This window comes from Sus scrofa, chromosome 10 (assembly GCF_000003025.6).
Source record: "Sus scrofa isolate TJ Tabasco breed Duroc chromosome 10, Sscrofa11.1, whole genome shotgun sequence".
Classification (NCBI taxonomy): Eukaryota; Metazoa; Chordata; class Mammalia; order Artiodactyla; family Suidae; genus Sus; species Sus scrofa.
The window spans coordinates 44,116,492-44,139,110 of NC_010452.4; the positions used below are offsets into that span (position 1 = coordinate 44,116,492).

At 41.5% G+C, this 22,619-nt stretch overlaps 1 protein-coding gene across 1 annotated transcript in view; it reads left to right on the top strand.

The window, feature by feature from the left end:
- MRC1 (mannose receptor C-type 1) overlaps nt 1–22,619 on the top strand; it is a 118,809-nt gene that overhangs the window by 8,566 nt on the left and 87,624 nt on the right. Inside the window, 3 exon segments of the mRNA NM_001255969.1 lie at nt 6,355–6,756; nt 11,264–11,437; nt 18,185–18,349. Of these exon segments, the coding sequence (NP_001242898.1) occupies nt 6,355–6,756; nt 11,264–11,437; nt 18,185–18,349 (741 nt within the window).

A 22,619-nucleotide genomic window follows, 5' to 3' on the forward strand; every position in this document is an offset into this window, starting at 1 on the left:
TGCGGAGCCACCAGGGGAACTCTTTCAGTTGTTTTAACCTGAGGTTTGGGGTTGAAACTTCTTGCTTCCTTCTGAAATGTTTTTTGACCTTTGGTATTTCTGCCCTTGAAGTGCAGGCTGTGTGTGGTGGGGTTTGTCTTTGCATTGTCACTGGCATGGCACCTGGCATCTATTTGTTGAAAAATCAGTGTGCGATTAGTAAGATTGAGATTGGTAATAGGGAAGGAGGGTCTCCTCAATTCCGTAGATCCATTTCTGATGTTGGAAGTGCCATCTGTCCTCATTGGTTCAGCTTTGCAATATTTCTGTCACAAACACTCTAACATAGAAAACGAAATGGAATGTTTATCCAGATTACAACAGCATCCTGGTTCAGAGTGGCCAAAAGGCTCCAAGCTGCCTTTCGGTCAAGGTCTTGAAACACTTTCAGAGGAAGAAGTGTGACATTTTAGATCAGAGACATTGCACGGGGACAGTGATAAAAGCAAGACTACATGTCAACTAGTTAAGGAGAAAAATAATGTATGCAGGCAGGACCATAAAGAGATAATTTTACATTTCCTTGTATTGTCTGGCAAAAGCTATATCAAACTTGCACTGCTTCCTAAATGGCAAAGATAAATAAAGGAAACAAGAATAGATAAGTTTGTATCGAAATAGAAGCTTTTCACTTCCAAGTATTCCTTTCATGAGTATAAACATTTATAAATTGTGCTTCAGTAAAAATAGACTTTCAAGGGAAAAATCATATGAAATAGACCCCTGATCATTAATCAGACATTAAATTGTGCTTCAGTAAAAATAGACTTTCAAGGGAAAAATCATATGAAATAGACCCCTGATCATTAATCAGACATTAAATGAAACAGTGTGTCTGGGTTACCAGTCAGGAGATGCTTCAGATTTAATAATGCTTCTTTTATTCATTCAACTAATATTTGTTGGGAGGCTATTATGCTCTGAAGAGAGAGACTCTAGCACTGGACAGGAAAGATAAGTCTTTCTATTCAGGGGACGTACATTCCAGGAGGGACACAAAGCATAAGTCAATAAATTTTTAAAAATATATATTTCAAGATGGTTATGAATATTACATAGAAAATAAAAGAGTAAAATTAGGACAGTCAGCCCACTAAGAAGTTGGCACTTGAGTTGGAATATTCATGAGTGTTCGAAGAAGAGGGAACTTGAAATGTGAAATTTCCTAAGTGAAAATGACTTAAAATGCTTGAGGAACAGAAAGGCTTTGTGGCTGGAAAGTGGTGAGTGACAGCGAGCTTGGGAAGACGTGAGGGCAGGGGATAGCCAGGCTGGTCATGAACAGTGACATAGAGACTGGAGGGTTTTTTTCCTGTGGGCAGTGGTATTCTTGAGGAGTCTTAACTTGGGAAGACATGGAATAAAAAACAATGTCTCTTCCAACCTGGAAAACCTCCCCAGAATTTCCCCAAAGGCCTAGTGGTTAAGGACCCAGTGTGGTCACTGCTATGGCTTGGGTCACTGCTGTGGTGTGGATTCATTTTCTGACCTGGGAACTTCTTTGTGCCATGGATGGAACCAAAAATATATATGATAAAACCTCTCCATGGAAGTAGAAGAAAAAGAAAATAATTTTATTACTGAATAAGTATTCAAGAAGAATGTAGTCTGCATTGGTAATCTGCTAAAGAGATTGCAAAATCAGAGAGAAGTCTGTCTCTTTTCTATAGCTAAGTAGACACCTTCCATTGCATTAGGTAGGTTTTGCAGTTTGGAGTCAGGTGACACATTAAGCCCATCTCACATGAGAAACTGGGAGATCTGGTGTTATCTTGGTTGATGATGTCATTTCAAAGAGAGAAAGATCAGAGCAAGACCATGGCGGCTTGGTATGGGGTGGTGGCAGTGGATGGAGAGAAAAAATGGATTGGGATATATGTGTTAGTTGAGGATCTCCAGCAAAATAGAATCAGTGGGATGTGTGTGTGTGTGTGTGTGTGTGTGTGTGTGTGTATCTCACTTTACCTCTATATACCTACCTATCTCTCTCCCAATCATCTCTCTCTCTCTCTCTCTCTCTCTCTCTCTCTCTATCTATCTATCTATCTCTCATCTATCTTTCTATCTCTCATCTATCAATATCTTTTGGGAGATATTTATTTTAAGGGATTGGCTCATGCACTTGTCAAGGCTGGCAGGTCCAAAATCTACAGGAGTAGGCTGGCAGGCTGGAGACTCAAGAAAGAGTTGATATTGAAGTTCAGGTCCAAAGGCAGTTTGGAGATAGAGGTTCCTCTTCCTCAGGGGACTTCAGTCTGTTTTCTCTGAAGGCCTTCAACTGATTGGAAGAGGCCCACCTAGAGTAGGGAGCGTTATCTGCTTTCCTAAAAGTCCGCTGATTTAAAAAACCTCTCAAAACAATCTTCATGGGAACATCCAGACTGGTGTTTGACCAAATATTTGAATACCATGACCTAGCCAATCTTGCACATAAGAGTTACCATCATGGCATATTTTTGGGTAAAGCCAACAGATTCTACTTTTGTCCTAGAAAGTGAAGGAAAGCTGGGGATCTAGATGAGTCCTAGGTTTTTGGCTTATAGATCTGGATGGTTGATGGTGCCGTTAATGGAAAAGAGAATATTGGATGTTTGCTCATTAAGTGCCATTTAGAGTAAAGTTAAGATGGGACTACCAATGAAAATTAAGGGCATGAAATAGAAATCAAGCAAGTATAAAAAACCTCAGAAAGAGGACACTACTCATGCATAAAGACTTCCAAGCACCTTACCTTAAATGGCTGCTTAACAATTGGTTTGTTGACTGAATTTAGACAGTTAATACGTGTTGACCGCTCAGCAATACAATCAAATGGCTGAAACAGGAGGTGGAAGATGGATTTATATTTGAGATGATAGTGAGCAAAACGACGTGGAATGTGGAAAGTAGGTCTGGATAAGAAAATAATGGTGGAATATTTATTACCAACCTGAATTAAATGGAGAGGGCAATATAGCTGAGTCTACACATAGCTGCGGCTACATTTTCAGAGTTCAGTACCTTTTTAGATTAGACGATTTATGTTTGTGTGTGGTACATTATCAGAGTAACTGCTTTTTTGAGAACATTCTATTTACTTCTTCCATGGGTTTTACTATGAACAACATAAACGTTTTAAAGTTATTCCCAACACGTAGAGTTACTCATTCTGCCACACCAAGATCAGTCTTGGGAAGGCCTTCAGCTAGGCGAGAGGAGACTGGCAGAACAGCGAATGTTCTGTGGACAGAGTCAGCTCCAGAGATGCCAGCAGAAGCAGATGTTCTGAATTCAGAAGCTAGTGAGGCCCGATTCCAAGAAATCAAACCAGCAGAAATGAGGAACCCAGCCAAGGGAGCACCGCAGGGGTTCATAGTTGCACTGAATTAGGAACCCAGGCAAGACAGAGGCAAGAGGCCACTAAGAAGCATGGCCAAGAACATAGAGAGAACAGAGGGCAGAGGAGAACTTTAACTCTTAAGGCAAAGATCTATCATGACCTCTAAGTTGATGGTCCAAGACTGATCTCAGAGTGTAAGTGATGCTAACCCCACAGGGGTGCTGAGAACAGTAAACAGCATTTGGCTTGTGAAAGTGCTTTAGTGGCACCATGATTTCTTTGATAATTTCACTGGGATGACCCGATCTGCTGTACAGTACAATTGGGATTCGCAGATGCAAATTCTTATTTACATAAAGTGGATAAACAGGATCCTACTTCATAGCCCAGGGAATTCTATTCAATATCCTGAGATAAACTATTATGGAAATAGGCGTTCCCATTGTAGCTCAGCAGTTAGCAAATGCCGACTACTGTCCATGAGGACGTGGGTTCGATGCCTGGCCTCACTCAGTGGGTTCAGGATCTGGCATTGCTGTGAGCTTCAGTGTAGGTCACAGTTGCGGCTTGGACCCTGCATTGCCGTGGTTGTGGTGTAGGCTAGTGGCTGTAGCTACGATTGGACCTCTAGCTTGGGAAACTTCATATGCTGCGGGTGCGGCCCTAAAAAGACAAAAAGACCAAAACCAAGACCAAACCAAACAAACAAAAGCCAAACCCATAATGGAAATGGAATTCCTGTTGTGGCTCAGTGGTAACGAACATGACTAGCATATCCAGGAGGATGCAGGTTCGATCCCTGGCTGCGCTCACTGGGTTAAGGATCCTGTGTTGCTCTGGCCGTCGTGTAGACTGGCAGCTGCAACTCCTATTCAGTCCCTAGCCTTGGAACTCACACATGCTGCAAGTGAGGCCCTAAAAAAAAAAAAAAAAAAAAAAAAGAAATCCCAAAATAATGGAAAGAACTTGAAAAAGAAAAGAATGTGTACATATGAAAAACTGAATCACTTTGCTGTACAGTAGAAATTTACACATGGTAAATCACCTATATTTCAACAAAATAAGTTTTAAAAATAAATTGAAGTGAAATCAACTGTAATAAAAACAAGCAAGCTCAGTTAGCCAGACCCTCAAACATCTATAATACTCTACCAGCTTGTTTTGAAAGAACCACTTAAGGAAAAGGAATTCAGTCAAATGTCTCAAAAAGTGTTAATTTATATTTGCGCCACAAAAACAAAATAGTTGTTTTCATTTGTCTATTAAAAAATACACAAAAGGGAAGTTTCTGTTGTGGTTCCGTGGGTTAATGACCCGATGCTGTATCTATGAGGATGTGGGTTTGATTCCTAGCCTGGCTCAGTGGGTTATGGATCTGATGTTCCCGAAAGCTGTGGTGTAGTGGCTTAGATATGGTGTTGCCTTTTCTGTGGTATAGGCCATAGCTGCAGCTCTGATTTGACCCCTGGCCCAGGAACTTCCACATGCCTGGGGTATGACAGTTAAAAGAAAAAGAAAAACCTTTACATGATCAAATATGAATTCAGTTGTGACTGAAAGAACAAAAAATATGCTTACCAGCTCTTTTTTATTCTTTCTTTCTCTCTTTTTTTTTTTTTTTTTGCAAGAGGAAGTTGAGTTTTGCCAGCTAGCAGCTACGTACTATAAGCATAAATCATCTATACATGTTTATTTAAAGTACCAGCCCCTTGGGGAGTTCCTGTCGTGGCGCAGTGGAAACGAATCCAACTAGGAAGCATGAGGTTGCGGGTTCGATCCCTGGCCTCGCTCAGTGGGTTAAGGATCTGGCATTGCCGTGAGCTGTGGTGTAGGTTGCAGACTCAGCTCAGATCTGGTGTTGTTGTGGCTGTGGTGTAGGATGGCAGCAACAGCTCTGATTCGACCTCTATCCTGGAAACCTCCACATGCCGTGGATGCGGCCCTTGAAAAAAAGACAAAAAGACAAAAATAAAAAATAAAATAAAGTACCAGCCTCAAAGTACAAAAAAGATATTCTTATTTGTGAAGTTGCTCTGATAAATATTACCTTAAATGATATAAAAACATATATTTATTCAACCTTCACTGCAAACGTCACAAACTGTTACAACTTCAGAGTTCCACTGTGTTGCAGCCGGTTAGGGATCTGCTGTTGTCACTGCAGTAGGTCAGGTCTCTGGTGTGGTGCAGGTTCGATTCCTGGCCTGGGAACTTCCACATGCCACAGGTGCGGCCAAAAAAAAAATTACACTTTCAAATGCATTTTTGTATCTTTTTGTTATACAAAGGTTAGATTGAATGTGCCAATGACAAGAAAGATCTTTGTTACCTATAGTTGGGTGGGAAAACAAAAACAAAAACAAAGCCAAAAAACTTCGGTTGCCCAGATCTGGGCCACCCAGAAAACATTTGGTTCACAGATTTGCTGGCCATTAAATGAAGGTACAATTTCCTAAAATAAAATTTTTTGAAATGCAAAAAACCTTCCCCATCCTATGATTAGAATCCGTCTACACAAGTTTCATCCACCTCACAGAGGGACAGGGAGAGTCAGACTTCAAAATTTTCTTCCAGGATCAACTCGTATTTAATTTGATAGCTTATTGTATTCATCCCCAAACTTGCTTTTCTCAGGTGGGGGTTATTTCTTCCCTTGCTGTCTACCTTTTCTGTTGACTCTGCTGCAATCACGTGCACATTTAAGGCATTTAAGTCTTTTCGTGAGATTCCTTGTCTGAATGAGGCCATGACTTGAAGATGTCCAGCCAATTACTGCTCCCCAAGAGAGGCTCCTCCAACCCAGACTCTCTCCACCTTCAGCTCCCCCGCTTCCACCAGAGGGAGCTGAGTTGGCCCAGGCAAAGTCAATTTCACCCCTTTTCCTATGATGAGAGGTCTTTCGGGAAATGGAAACACCAGACACTTTTGACCTAAAATGTTGTCTTTGTTGTATGTAACCACTTACGCAACCATTCTTTCTTCTTTTTTTCAAACAGACACTAGGCAGTTTTTGATATACAATGAAGATCACAAGCGCTGTGTGGAAGCATTAAGTCCCAGCTCAGTCCAAACTGCAGTTTGCAACCAGGACAATGAGGCCCAGAAATTCCGCTGGGTGTCTGAATCTCAGATTATGAGTGTTGCCTTTAAATTGTGCTTAGGGGTGCCCTCAAAAACCGACTGGGTTCCCGTCACTCTATATGCCTGTGACTCCAAGAGTGAATTTCAGAAATGGGAATGCAGAAATGACACACTTTTGGGAATCAAGGGAGAAGATATATTTTTTAACTATGGCAATAGACAAGAAAAGAATATTATGCTTTACAAGGGATCCGGTTTATGGAGCAGATGGAAGGTTTATGGAACCACAGATGATCTATGCTCTCGAGGTTATGAAGGTAAGGAGCGTGGATTTTTTTTTTTTTTTTTTTTTTTTTGCCTTTCTGTCAAATCTTTCTCATCTGTTTGGTTGGAAACTTATTCAAGAAAATTAGCATATCCTTGTTTCATCTGTACTAGAAATGTTACTTAATGACTTTTGTGTTTCGAACTATACTGTGTTCTGTGAGAACATGGCAGTAAATAAATATGGTAAAAAGTCCTGAATGCAATTTTAGGGTTTTTTTTGGTAATTAATGGAAAACATTTCTTTTAACTTTTGCTAAGACTTTTTTAAACAATGGGTTACAGTTTTTCAAAATGAATTTTTACTATCATCTTTGACCCAAGTCCTCCATCTAACATTGTATAATTGCAGTGATAACTGAAATTAACAAAATGTTTGTTTGTTTGTTTAGGGCCATGCCATCGGCATATGGAGGTTCCCAGGCTAGGGGTCTAATCGGAGCTACAGCTGCTGGCCTACACCACAGCCATAGCGCCATGGGATCTGAGCCACGTCTCCAACCTACACCACAGCTCACAGCAACACCAGATCCTTAACCCACTGAGCGAGGCCAGGAATCGAACCTGCATCCTCATGGATGCTAGTTAGATTCGTTTCTGCTGAGCCACAGCGGGAACTCCAAGATGTTTCTTTTGCTTCAGTTTAAGTTACTCCGAACAGATGATCTGTGGAACAACATTTTCAACCATTCAGGTTGCATAAAATGAAATCTTGATGATTTGAGTTTCTAAATGTTTCTAATTCATCTGTTGCCTTATGGGTATTTAGAGACTGTAATGATTGGAAAATTAGAAAAGCTGAGGAATTAGCTTATAAGTTAACAGCATGTTCAGTCCATTATTTTAGAAAGTGGTAGCACCAGTGGGACAGAAAATCATTTTCTTTGTGGTTGGTTCCTCCAGCTCCTGAAGGTTAAATAACATCAGAGTATTTGGTCTTCTCTCATCTTGGCCAAATTTCATTCTCTGGTGGCTGCACAGAGAAAGATACAACAAAACCAAAAAAGATCCTAAGCCCTTGACAAAGGCTTCTTGTGTCAGATGATGTTATGACCACATTCCGGGTTTGGACACTTGGTTGTTGTGAAGTGTTATCTAGAATGACCTCAAGGTCAGAGAAAGAGCCTGCCTTGTGGGGCAAGAGATTACCTTTTTCCAAAATTGCTCTGTTACTGAGGCTGAACAATGGGTGGAACTTAGCATATGGCGGTGACATAGAGTGTCAGGGTCAGCTCTTTACGTGGTGATGACCTGTCAGCTTTGCACTTTCCTTCTATGTTAAATAAAGAGGAGGAGAGAGTGCAAATTGAAGAGGAGGGATGGAGTTCCCGTCATGGTGTCATGGTTAACGAATCCGACTAGGAACCATGAGGTTGCGGGTTTGAACCCCAGCCTTGCTCAGTGGGTTAAGGATCCGGCGTTGCCGTGAGCTATGGTGTAAGTTGCAGATGCGGCTCGGATCCCAAGTTGCTGTGGCTCTGGCGTAGGCCAGCAGTTGCAGCTCCAATTTGACCCCTAGCCTGGGAACCTCCATATGCCACAGAAGTGTCCCTAGAAAAGGCAAAAAGACCAAAAAAAAAAAAAAAAAAATTGAAGAGGAGGGAGAGGGAGGGCCCAGAAAGTTATCCCAAGCCATTTATTAAACACAATGCAGCTAAGAGTCAACCTAAGTAGCACAACATTTTAGGAGAAATTTGATGGCAAATTATAGGGGACAACAAGGGTGAACCAAATTGACTGAGTCAAATTTCATTGATGGGACAATCGTTCTGAGAAATTCAACACAGGACTGGTGCTCAGAGATTGGAATTCTCATTTTATTTTAAAAGAAATCGCTGAAGTTCTGTAGTCCCTTCCTCACCATGCCCCCCACTTTCTGGTCTTCTGTTTGCTTTGAAAAAATATACCTAGGATTTAGGACCGTGGTTCTCAGGCTTTCATAGGCTTAAGGAATCATCTGGAGAACTTGTTAAAAATACAGATCTCAAGGTCCCATCTTACCTAGATTTGTTAGCATATTGGGGGAAGGGCCTAGAGGTCTATTATGAACACCTGGGTGATTGGAGACACATGGTTTGTTGACTCTCTCTCCTAAGACTTGGCATATTCCTTCCCAATATTCCTTTAGCCTCCTCACCCCCCTAAAGTGATCTTGGAATCTATTCATTGGAATATATGTTACAAGTAAGAACAATGCAGAGGGGGTCTATATAGAACCTTTGTCTCTCGAAAGAAAACATGGGGGAGAAAACTGTCTGAAGCCAAGGATTAAGCAGGGACCTGCTGTAGAGCCCAGAAACTCTACCCAATATTCTGTGATGATCTATATGGGAAAGAATCTGAAAAAGAATAGACGTATGTACATGTATAACTGAATCACTTTTTCATATGGCAGAAATTATCACAACCTTGGACATCAACTCTACTTCAATAAACTTTAAACAAACAATAGAATCATATTTTGTAGAGTTGGAAGAGCTGAATTTGGGCCACAATAGAGAGAGAATAAATTGAGTACAGTGACATCATTTGTTAGTGAAGTGGATGGGGTGGCTGGTTAGTTCTTTGGACCACATCAGTGCTTTGTTGAGTAAATGGAGTTAGCTCTGAAAAAGCCTTCTCTGATTGACATCAGTGAATCGAGCTCTGAAAATTCCTTGGCTGGCATAGTGCCCTAGCCCTCTGCTGTTTTATCAGGTTTTCTTCGTATGAAGGAGGAATGACATAATTATTACAAATCCAGCATGTTCCTCACACAATTTAAGTTTTGGAAAATGAATCCCGTAACTTCGTGAAACAAAAGCTAAGAGCATTTTAAAGTTGCTAAGAGCTAAGTAGTGGGCAAAACTGTAATTTTGAGGGACTTGAAAATAAACCTAGTTTTTAAGGTGGACTGGATGACAATAAGTAAAGGACTGGGGGTTTGGGATGGAAACGTTCTAAAATTGGGTTGGGATGATGGTTGCCCAGCTATAAATATAATGAAATTTTAAAAAAAGAGCAAAGGAGAGGAGAGGAGGTAAGTAACATATCTTTTGTGCTCCTAATCTATGTTAGGTGCTGTGCTATATGTTTTTACAAACGTTATAGTATCTAAATGGTGTTTAAGATGTCTTTAAAGAATTGTTAAAGTCATAGAATCTATGAAACTTAATTAGGAAAAGAGTATTCCTATCTAGAAAAAATTCTGACTATCAACAGGTGGCAAAAGACTGCTTCAGTGTAGAGGGTTATTATTTCCCAGAAAGTTATCCCCAAAAAGATAGACTTTGAACATACTGGAGAATTTAGCTATGTGAGTAGTTTTGTTGTCAATGATAATCTGAGTTTCTCTAATCCTTTTGGTTTAAGCCAAAGGAACATCGAAACAATGATTCTATATTTGTTTCAATTTTCCTTTCTAGATGAACGTAGAGTTTCCCATTTTCATCTGTGTAGACTTTTTTTTTTAAAGATAAATATTGATTATAGATAGTATCTAGTGATTTTGAGTGATTTCTTTCCATGTTGTGGATTCCAGATTTATGCCAGTATTCCTACCCTGTCTCATAGCCATTGTTGACAGGCTCAAGTGGAGGGGAGGGGCTTTATGTATTGACTGTGTATTTGGGTTACACAGTGATTTTTTTCAATCTAAAAAGTCAGTAATTCAATGATGCTAAGAGGAAGGATGACCTTTCTCCATTTGGAGGAAATGCAGAAGTCGAAGTTGTTTTCGATAGAGCTGACTGCTTTGGGCTCACGAGAGGAAAGAGAAAAAAATCTGTTGCAAAAGACAGCAGAACAGAAGGGGTACTAGAGTTATTCCTGAGGACTAACTGTACATACCCAGCAAAAGATGGGGGTCGAGAGAGAAGGGAAATACAAAGGAATTCCCTGTGTGGGGATCAAGCATGATCTGAGTAAGACCAGTTCTTACAGTGACCTTCTGATTGGAAAGCCAACCTTCAGAAGATTCATTTACAATGGATAAAGGAGCTGTGCTACATACACACAATGGAATATTACTCAGCTATTAAAAAAGAATGAAATAATGCCATTTCCAGCAACATGGATGAACCTAGAGTGAAGGTAGTCAGACAGTAAAAGGCAAAGATCAAATGAAAGCACTTACATGTGGAATCTTAAAAAAGGATAAAAATAAACTTATTTGCACAGCAGAAACAGACCTTGAAAACAAACTTATGGTTACCAATGGAGACAGGGGTGCTAGGGAGGACTGCAGGTTTGGGGTTGGCATATGCACACTGAGATATAAGGAATGACTGGCCAACGGGCACCTGCTGTACAGCCCAGGGAACCCTACCTGATATTTTGTGATAATCTGTGTGGGAGAAGAATCTGAAAGAGAATGGATGTGTGCCCATGTAGAACTGAATCCCTGTGTTGTTCAGCAGAAATTATCACAACCTTGTAAATCAACTCTATTGCAATAAAACTTTAAAAAAAGAAAAAAAGATGCATATACATTCTCAGGGCAGACCACTGTGTCTTTTCCAGCCATGTACACGCTCCTGGGCAACTCCAACGGGGCCACCTGTGCGTTTCCATTCAAGTTTGAAAACAAGTGGTACGCGGATTGCACGACGGCTGGGCGATCGGATGGCTGGCTCTGGTGTGGAACCACTACGGATTATGACACCGATAAGCTATTTGGATATTGTCCATTGAAATGTAAGTAAGTTTAGCATCGAGAAAATTTGGGCACGTTTAGTATGGCGCTGTCGTGAGAAGATCTTGTATGTATCTAGAACATTTTTTTCTCCAAGTTATCTCCCATGTAGTCTCTCTTGATACCCCACCATGATCCTGGACAGATATCACAGTCCCCATCTTATAGCGGAGGGGGTGATCCCTATTGGCTCAAGACCAGAGCACAAATCTTCTGATTCTCAGCCCTGGGCTGCTTCAAATGACCCCGTTTTATCACTAACTACTTCTCTCATTCAAATTCTACTGTTACTGTCAGTTATTTTTTAAGACTTTAAGGCAACTTATACTGTACATGATGCAATATATATTTAATACCAGTGATGGGCATGCCACATCCCAAACTCCCAAAGATTTGTCTTACTTTTCTTTTCTTTCTTTCTTTTCTTTTCTTTTTTTTTTTTTCCCATTTCTGGCTACCCTGCGGCATATGGAACTCCCAGGTCAGGGATCAGATCTGAGCTGCAGTTGTGACCCAAGTCACAGCTGCAGCAACACTGGATCCTTGACTCACTGTGCCGGGGCAGGGATCGAACCTATGTTCCAGTGCTCTCAAGATGCCGTCAATCCCGTTGCACCACAGCACGAGTTCCTGATTTACCTGTCTTAAATTATAACTCTTAATGCATAGATCAAGTATAGATCAAACATTTCAGTAGTCCCACAGCATGTAGTGTGATGGGGAGAGAGAGATATGAGGGGCTTCCAAATTTTGTGTCAGTGTAAAAAAAGACTCCTCACTGTGAAAATGATAATAATGCTACTATTCCTAAAGCAAATTTAAATTAAATTGAAATTTAAAAGGAACATCATTTAATTAACCATAGCTTCAATGGAAGTGAGTTATTTCTATGCCCGAAGTAGTTTTAAAATGAAAATTTAAGTATTACTGAGATGATGAAAAAGAGTTGGCATTGCATTATATTCATGAGAAGAGGCCATATGAATTCTTGGCATCCTTTCCATACCCAAGAATCAACAAAGCATCAGGGCGCAGGTTCGGGGTTGGGGTGGAAGAGGACACCTGTATTGGGGGGCAGGAGTGGAGCTGAAGAAGGCAGAGAAGGAAAAGTTCTTTTCTTCCCTTTCCTCATCACCCCACATCCTCCTCCCACTGCCAGCTCCTCTCTTCTTCCCCTGAACTTCTTACCCCCTGACCTGTTGGCACTTTAGACTCTGTGGAACAGAGCTCCTGTTTTCTGCTGTTACCTAGAACTGTCTCTACTGCTGTCCTGCCAAGGGGTGGGTGCTGGGGCAGGGCCTTGGATATGTTCTGGGATGGTTATGAGGCCATCTGCAATGCAGTAGTGTCACCCACCACTTCCAGGACCATCCATCCGTGTGTCATCACCATATTCCAAGCGTGATTGTAAAACACAGTCCAATTGACCAAAAAAAAAAAAAAAAAAAAATCTTGGTTTGCTCAGTTAAAGCCAGAATTCCAAGAGTCATGCTTATTTATCCCTTGTGATTTTTCATCCCCAAACATCTCACTAAAAATTCATTCAATTGCTTACCCACCTAGATCCGTGTCATTCAGTTCTGAGTACAGGGACTCTGTTCTGCATGAATATAGACAAAAACTCACAGGCTTCCCAAGTCCAGAGTGGAACCACTCTCTCATTCTTGTGTGAGGTAAACGTAGTTCTCTCTCCCCCCACCCCCCCACCCCCCGCACAGGGAACTCTATTCAGTCTCTTGGGCTAGAACATGGTGGAAGACAGTATGAGAAAAAGAACATGTATATACGTATGACTGGTTCTCCATGCTGTACAGCAGAAATTGGCACAACATTGTAAATCAACTAGACTTGAATTGAAAAAAGCAATGGCTTTTATCAAAAAGACAAAAACAAATTTAAAAAATGGTACAAAAAAAAAAAAAAAAGGAGTTCCCGTCGTGGCACAGTGGTTAACGAATCCGACTAGGAACCATGAGGTTGCGGGTTCGGTCCCTGCCCTTGCTCAGTGGGTTAATGATCCGGCGTTGCCGTGAGCTGTGGTGTAGGTTGCAGACGCGGCTCGGATCCTGCGTTGCTGTGGCTCTGGTGTAGGCCGGTGGCTACAGCTCCGATTCGACCCCTAGCCTGGGAACCTCCATATGCCAGGAGCAGCCCAATAAATAGCAAAAAGACAAAAAAATAAAAATAAAAAATGGTACAGCCACTCTATAATTCTTTTATAACAACCTTCAAAGGTTCGATTCCCACGAAGACATCCCATTATTGATATCTAAACTCTATATTGGAAGACTATTTCTCTGAAGAAAAAAATGAGCTTTTTTTTTCCCCCTAAGATAAAGCAATACTTGCTTTTCAGTGATTGAGGAGCACCCTTTACCTTGACTTTGTAGAAGTGGTTATTTGCTGACTCGGTGAGCATGGAGTTTCTAGGGGCCAGGGATCTCATGGGCCCCACTGTAACATCCTGCCCTTGGATGATACTGACAGAGGCTATGTTGGATGAATATTTAATTTCATGAATCATTAAATGGAGGACAAATGGTCAGTCACTAATCATAAAAAGTAACTCACTACTTTGGAGAGGTGTGTTGGAGGGATAAACTGAGAATATTCTAGAATGCGCTTTTTGTCTTGTTACTTCCAGTGTATGTCTTCCAAAGCTGCCGGAGGCCAGCAGCGGTGGCCAGGGAGCATGCACTTCCCCGTCGGAGAGGGATGCGGCGTCGGGGAATGTACAATACGGAGACAGCCTCTTTGTCCCTTCTTTCAGGGCGCGGGACTGCTCAAATTTTATTGGCAACAGTAGATGATTATATAGACAGTTTTTCGCTATAGATTACATTACAGTGTTAAAAGTACATTGGTTAACTATTACCTGGTACAGCAGCTATGCATCCTGTTTTAAGATCTTTATCTTAACTAAACTTAGTGAGTACTTTGAAGAGGCCATAATACACAAGAATTTAGCATTTACAAACTTTGTTTGTAGACTGGTGCTTATCTTCAAAGCGTTATGGCAGGGAGACAGTGTGAGTAAATATAAACCAACTTAATTGAACTAGCTATCACTAAAAAGCTGTTAAAATCAAAGACAAATCTCACAGCTAGGTTTTTTGGATAAGATATGGCTAACTTCTATGGACCTCATTAAAATCCTAACTCTAAAGTTTACTATATAACTCATTAATAGATAAACACTATGTTTTAACTAAGTTTTGATTTAAATAGGGGAAAAGTCCTTCCGGATGAAATTTTTATTATACTATTGTTGTAATTTTGTTAAGTCACAAATCACCACAGGAAAATAGGAATGGGAAATAAGAATAATAAATAAATAATCAGGAAAGACCGAGGAGAACTGAATAACAAATAAAACAGCAGGAAAGACTAGGTCACCCGAGAAACAATCCATGTTCTCCAGTGCAAACATGGAAATTGCTTTCCCAGGAAAGCCCCAATTCTTCCCCATCAACGTCAAAGTAAGAGCTGTGTAACCTGAGGCCTGCCCTCTGCTTGTACCGTGCAGGCAGGCTTTCATTCTGATCAGAGGCCCACCTTCGGCATGCACTGTTCAGGTGAGCTTTTTTCCTGACCAAAAGCCCACCTTCGGCTTGTACCATTCAGGTGAGCTGCCTTCCATGGTTAGGAACCTGCCTTCAGGTTTTTCTGCCATCAGGCAAGTTCCTTTTTTTTTGAGTCCCTGCATTTTCTCGGCTCCCCGCACAAAGCAAATTATATATTTTGTCCTGTTAACTGTAAAAGTAAAATAACTAGAAATTTAGGAGTTCCTGTTGGGGCTCAGCTGGTTAAGGACCCAGTATTGTCTCTGTGAGGTTTCAGGTTCGATCCCTGGCCTCTCTCAGTGGATTAAGGATCTGGTGTTGCCGCAAGCTGCAGTGTAGGTTGCAGATGTGGCCTGAATCCGGTGTGGCCCTGGCGGGGGTGTAGGCCTCAGCTAAAGTTCCCATTCGCCCCCTGGCCCAGGAACTTCCACATGCCTCAGGTGTGGCCACAGAAATTTAAAACTCTATTTGATTTTAATATGCATTACCCCTTTAAAGCACATTTTATACATTCCATACCTTTGTTAAAGGGTTGGCAGTTTCCCAAACTATTTAATTTTCTTTGCTTTGTGTTCTTTTCAAAAGAACATTTTTATTTTACATTAACCTTAAACTAGCAGGTGCAGTACAGGAAGATGAGGTCTCAGCTGCTGACCGAGTAACATTTAAGTATATGCTCTTTATTGTCCTTTGCATTGTTTATTGTAATGTCTTCCTTCTATTTAGACATTTATTTTCAAGTATTGGGAGGACAGGAAAAGGAAAAGACCCCTTTCTCTCAGTTCTCTGTAGTTTGCAATTTTAGCTTTCAACATCAGTTGCTAACTTACTGTGGGAATTTGAACAATTTGGGGAGATATAGCGTCAGCAAGCCTATGCATTCATTGAAAAATAGGTTTTAATTCCTTGATTTAAAATGCAAAATATACTTTCTTTATGTGGAGAGAAGAGTCAAATTGCATTTCTTTCTTTGGTTGTTTTTATCCCTTTCCTTCATTTCTGGGTGAGAAAATCACCCCTTCTTTTTTTTTTATATCCCATGCTTTCTACCTTATCACAAGCGAAAACTCCAAATTTCTAAAAAATATTTCTTGAAAAGATCTCCCTCTTCAAATAAACCTCAAACCAGTCTCATTTGAATGACCTCACATACACAGAGAAGTATCCATTTGGACATTAAACCAGTAAGACCTCAGATTAAGATTATGGTGATTTTAAAGTTAACATTACTAATTCAAATATATGCATGTGTGTGTGTGTGTGTAATTTTATAGTTAAGACGTCTTAGAAATTTCTATGCTGTTGCCTGAATGAAATTTTGATGTATTTTTCTTCCTGTTCAGTGTTTCATGGACCACAGTTTCATATCACTGTTATGTGGTACATATAAGAAAAAGGTCACTTCCCTGTCAGATACAAAGAATCACAACTATATGCATATGTAGAGTATAAGCTGTGTGTGTGTATACAGAGTGTAAGCTGTATACAAATATATAGTGTAGGCCATATGTGCATGGAAAACTGTCCAATTTCTTAGCAAGCTGGATACGTCTCAGAGAATTTGAAAAGTGTTGAGAAGTTATGGAATCTTTTCTCTCTTCCTTACAAAGAAATGAAAGGATTATGTTTTCACATGCCTTATAAGTCAAATTTTATAATATTAAAAAAACAAAAGAGTTTTTTTGTTTTTTTTTTGTGGCCACTCCTGTGGCCTATGGAAGTTCCTGGGCTAGGGGATCAAATCAAAACTGCAGCTGAGGCCTACGCCACAGCCACAGCAACACCACATCTGAGCCGAATCTGTGACCTATGCCACAGCTTACAGCAATGCTGGATCCTTAACCCACTGAGCAAGGCCAGGAGTCGAACTCACATCTTCATGGACACTATATTGGGTTCTTAAGCTGCTGAGCTGCACTAGGAACTCCCAAAAGAGAAATTTTTATAACATGAAGACACAAAAAGATTTAATTGTTGACTCATTTCTCAAAGCTCTTACATGTAAAATGCTATCAATACTATTTATCTATCTATATGATTGATCTTTCATAGCGTATGACCAAATTTCTAGAGTATATGGGGAATCATGAAATAGCAAAGGAGAAAATAAGCTAAAATAATTACTTTTTATTTTGAAAGAAGAAAAACCAACAGTCAGCTATTGCCATTAGCTGCCTGTATTTAATACATTCTAGATGTAAGAAAATGAGACTCTTGGAGTTCCTGTTATGGCTCAATGTGTTAAGGACCCAACATAGGGTCCACGAGGATCGGGGTTTGATCCCTGGCCTCGCTCAGTGGGCAAAGGATCTGGCATTGCCATGAGCTGTGGTGTAGGTCACAGATACAGCTCGGATCCTATGTTGCTGTGGCTGTGGTCAGGCCTGCAGCTGCAGCTCTGATTCAACCCCTACACAGGAGCTTCACTATGCCACAGGGGCTGCCCTAAACAGAAAAAAGAAAAGGAAAGGAAAGCAAAGCAAATTAGAGAAGTTAACCATTTAACTAAAGTCAAATCATGAATGAGTGACAGTGCCTGGAAGCAGGAACTGGTCAGTCTGTCTGTGGAATCCATCACATTCTCCCCTAATGCATGTGTCTTTGGTCCGAAAAGAACAAACTAGAATGTGCAGGCGAAATATCCATTGCTGAGAGAAGACACATTTATTTTCTCTTCTCCCTTTTTTCCCCCAACCTAGATTAAGGAAGTTGGGGTGTTATCGCTATTTTCAGTCTTTGAAATTGCCTCACTTCCCAACTCATCTGTTCTCAAATGTCCTAGTGGAAAAATAGAGGTGTTGCTTCCCTTCCTTTCCTCAGGCACGTGAAAGAGATGGAGTCTTTCGAACCCTCTTTCCTCTTCATTTCAGGAGTGAAGAAAATCTCAGCATCACTTTAATGCTAAGTAAAAGAAAGAAAAAGAGGAGTTCCCTGGTGGCGCAGCAGGCTAAGGACCAGTGTTGTCACTGTTGTGGCTCAGGTCACTGCTGTGGCGCTGGTTCGATCCCTGGATGGGGAACTTCTGCATGCTGCAGGTGCAACCAAAAAAGGAATAAGAGAGAGAAAGAAAGGAAAAGAAATATAAGGCTATAGGCAATAATGCTGCCAAGACTGCTTAAAAGATACCATTCCCTGAAAGTCCTTTCCATGCATAATGCTGCTCGTTTCTTTTGACTTCTTTTGCAGTTGAGGGCATTGAGAGGTTATGGAATAAAGATCCACTGACCAGCATTTCCTACCAGATCAATTCCAAATCTGCTTTAACGTGGCACCAGGCAAGGAAGAGCTGCCAACAGCAAAATGCTGAACTCTTGAGTATCACCGAGATCCACGAGCAAACGTACCTGACAGGTAATGACATGAAAAGAAAGCGAAGTGGTAAATGAGATTGTGATCAGTTGATTTCTGTAGAGTCTGATTTAAAAGCGGACGACACACATGGTTATAGACATCATGAGAGAGTCCACTCTAAACAGATGGTGGGAGGGTGTGACAAATTTGCACCCTGAAGAAGACATCTGGAATAGCAGATAGCTTTTGTCCCATGAGCCACCTTTTCTCTGTTAGTTCTGACCGTGCTGATAGAACCCATGCTGAGAAGGATGCTGAGAATTAATCTGGGCTCAGAGTAGAAGATGCCACCATCCACTAGGGATGCCCCTTTTGAACCCAAGGCTTGGGCGCCGTCCTGGTCAGGCACCCGACGTCTGGCCTGAAGTCAGAGTCTTTCCAGGAGCATCAAAGAGGCTGGCACACTGCCCCCACAAGCAGGCACAGATGAAGAACCTCCTCCCTCAAGCTCCCAGACTCTACTGGGTTGTAGGTCTTTCTGGCACTCTTCTCACCACGTTTGGTTTTTTTTTAAGCATTTGTTCTCATAAGGTTGTGAAGATGAAAAGAGCTAGTGTTTGCTTGAGTGGAAAAGATCAAATTTTATGTATTTGTTTAGTTTTGGTAAGATTATTATTTTTTCTGTTATAGTTGACGTCCAATATTCTGTCAATTTCTGCTGTGCAAGTGACCCAGTTACACACACACACACACACACACATATGTGTATATATATATATATATATATATATATATATATATATATATACATTCTTTTTCTCAGATTATCCTCCAAGATGTTCTGAGAAGATCAGTTTTAGCTTCTGCAGCCCACATTTTGGGGAACAGAGAGATCAGAACCAGAAAGGGATGTGAGAGAAAGAGCATCCTCAATTCCCAGCTTTAGAATCCCCTCCCTCCAGTTCACCCTGACCCTGCTGCTTGCTGCTTGCTGCATAGACCTCCAATCCAGTGACCACCATACTCAAAACACCCTTCCTGGCTTCTTCTTTCCTATCAAATAAGTAACAGCATACCTCTGCCTGACACTCAAGGGCTGTCGTCCACCTGCTGACTGCTGTTCCCCTTTGTGCATTTCATGATCTTGACAAAAGGAAAGTTGGGGTTCCTTCTATGTCTCATATTTCCTCATCTCCCCATCTGTTTCCATGGCATGGCTTGTGCTTGGAATTCCCCACGTTGTGTATATACAATGTTCTCAATTTCCATCCTCTTTTCTCTTTTTTGTTCCCTACTCTTAAAATAGTCACTTAATATGTCCCACTTCCCCGACAAAACTAATGACATTCTTTTTTTAATTCATTTATTCCTTCAACAAGATGGGTGGTATCTGTGTATGAGGTATTATCCCACGTCCTAGGGACACAGTGGTGACTAAAGCCAACTGTCCTGTTCAGGCAGAGCTTAAAGTCCAATGGGCAAAACACATAAACAGAAAAACAAACAAACCAATAAATACAAATTATAATTAAGTGCCATGATGAAAGTGAACCAAAGGCTGTGTGAGGAGAATGGCTTTGGGGATAGATGGCTAAAATAAGATTATCTTGGAGTCCTGCTTGTGGCTCAGCGGAAACAAATCCGACTAGGAACCATGAGGTTGCGGGTTCAATCCTTGGCCTTGCTCAGTGGGTTAAGGATCCAGCATTGCTGTGCACTGTGGTGTAGGTTGCAGATGTGGATTGGATCCTGCCTTGCTGTGGCTGTGACATAGACTGGCAGCTGCAGCTCTGATTTGACCCCTAGCCTGGGAACCTCCATATGCTGCGGGTACGGTCCTAAAAAGCAAAAAAAAAAAAAAAAAAAAAAAAAAAGAAAGAATATCTTCAGACAGTGGCTGTCTTCCCCACCTCCTGCCACAAGATTCACGCAGAACTTTCCAAGGAAGACAGTCCCAAAGAATGTTTGCTGACTGACAAATGATGACGCGGTGCAACGCCAAGGATTATTTAGAAATTTGGCCTCATATTTGATCAAGTGGTCAGTTTACAGCAAGAGGACAGTTCAGTGCAGTGGTTCTTGAATGGGAAGCTGCTTGTGAATTGTTAGAGAAGCTGCCTGGGCACCAAGCCCAGAGCCTGTAGATCAGTCGCTGTGAGATGGGGCCCGGGAATCGGCATGTTGTCACACGTCCAGGTGATTTTGAGGTGAGTGGCTGGAAACTACTCTTGGCAAAACACTATGTCAGCACCTGCTGAATCTGCAATGGCGACAGAGTCCATCTGCCTGGAGACACGAGGTGGCAGAGTGCAGGAGTGAGGAGCGTGGGCCCTTAGCTCTGTAAAGCTGGGGGGCCTTGGGGGCAGCTGTCTGAGGCTTCTCTGTCGCCATGACATCATCTGTTAACAGGGAGAGCGTGTGTGAACCCGTACCGGGGACAGAACGTGTCCCTAGCGTAGCCTCATCGTCTTGGACTTGGCTTTCTCCAACTCTTTGGATGACCCTCTCCGTCACCTGGACCACATTTCTCCTGGAAGTTATTATTTTTACATTGAATGAGAAGATATTCCTTACATTCTATTTTTGGGTCAGAAAAAAAATCTCACATGCATTTACTTAGCACCACCTTGTGAAATCCACCAAGCGTTCTTAGGGAGGGAAGATTTTTCCACTTCTTGTCCATTGCTGAGGATGAAATCATGAAAACTGGCTCCATGGTAATGAAATCTTTCTTTTTTTGTTGTTGTTGTTGTTGTTGTTGTTGTTGTTGTTGCTATTTCTTGGGCCGCTCCCGCGGCATATGGAGGTTCCCAGGCCAGGGGTTGAATCGAAGCTGTAGCCACCGGCCTACGCCAGAGCCACAGCAACGCGGGATCCGAGCCGCGTCTGCAACCTACACTACAGCTCACGGCAACGCCAGATCGTTAACCCACTGAGCAAGGGCAGGGACCGAACCCGCAACCTCATGGTTCCTAGTCGGATTCGTTAACCACTGCGCCACGACGGGAACTCCCTGAAATCTTTCTTGAAAGAATTAGGCAGCAAGTATAACATTTAAAAATTTTTCTCCTTTCAGTATAGGCTGAAATATACATACACCAGCTACCATTTCCTTTGAGCCATTATTCAGGAGATGGAGAGAAAAACAGTATGATGTCTTAGTGGGCACTCGGCTAAACTCAGAGGTGGGGTTGTATCTCTGTCTGCTCAATTATTCGTGTTGGCCTGTGGGGCCTTTGTGCAAAGTATTGGGACAAAGTACAGAGTGACCAGTATTTACAAGCATGAGTAAAAGTAAGGAGATCCTGCTGTCTAGCACAGGGAACCATATCCAATCACTTGTGATAGAACATGATGGAAGATAATATGAGAAAAACTGTGTGTGTGTGTGTATGTGTATGACTGGGTCACTTTGCTGTACAGCAGAAATCGACAGAACATTGTAAATCAACTGTCATAAAAATTTTTCAGAAAGGAGGAAAAGAAAATGCCAGAGATCAGACTAAATTTATGTAGATGATGAAAGAAGAGAAACGATGAGTTGAAACAGTCCTGCGGTGATTGATGCTGGCTGGTATGAGTGAGAGAAAAATCTATCAGGATTGAAATGCATTCATTTGGCTTTTTTTTTTTTTTTTTAAATCTGCTTTTGGGTTATCTTGATTCTTCCGCGTTCTCCTTGTTTTCCAGCTTTCCGGAAGCCCAGGGACAGAACCCAGGTTACTCCTAAACATTCTTTCTTAGCTGCTTGGGGCGGGGAGGGGCCATCTAGGCAGAACAGCAGCTCTGCCCGGACCCTCTACTCACTTCCCGGTAGGTCCCTGGCTCGGGCGGCAGGAAATGCTTCCCTAATCAGCAAGGGCTATTCTTGTGTCCTGTCCTTCGGGAGAGCAAACAAGCTGAGTTGGGAGGTTGGGAGGCCCGTTTACTTCAGGGATGTATTTGAGTCGTATCCAAGCCTCTGGGATGTTAGTCAGCAAATTTTAAACTGAGATCCGGGTAGGAATGGCTTCTCAAATGAGATGGCTAGTATTTCCTGCTTTTCTTTAAGTCCAAAATACCATGCATGAGGGGCCACAAAAATCTGGTGGGGAATTCTAACAAAAAACAACAATGGGATTTTGTTTTTCCAGGGGGAAGATATGCATGACATTTGAAATTTATCTATCCTGGGGAAGATTCTAGAAAATTATGGTGTGATTGTCATCTATTCTCCTGGGAAATATCACTAAAATTTTTTAAAAACTACTAATGGTTGTACTTTTAAAATAAGATTTTCTTTTCTAAATGTGAGAATGTTGAGGAGTAACTTTCATTTTTTAGGAAGGTG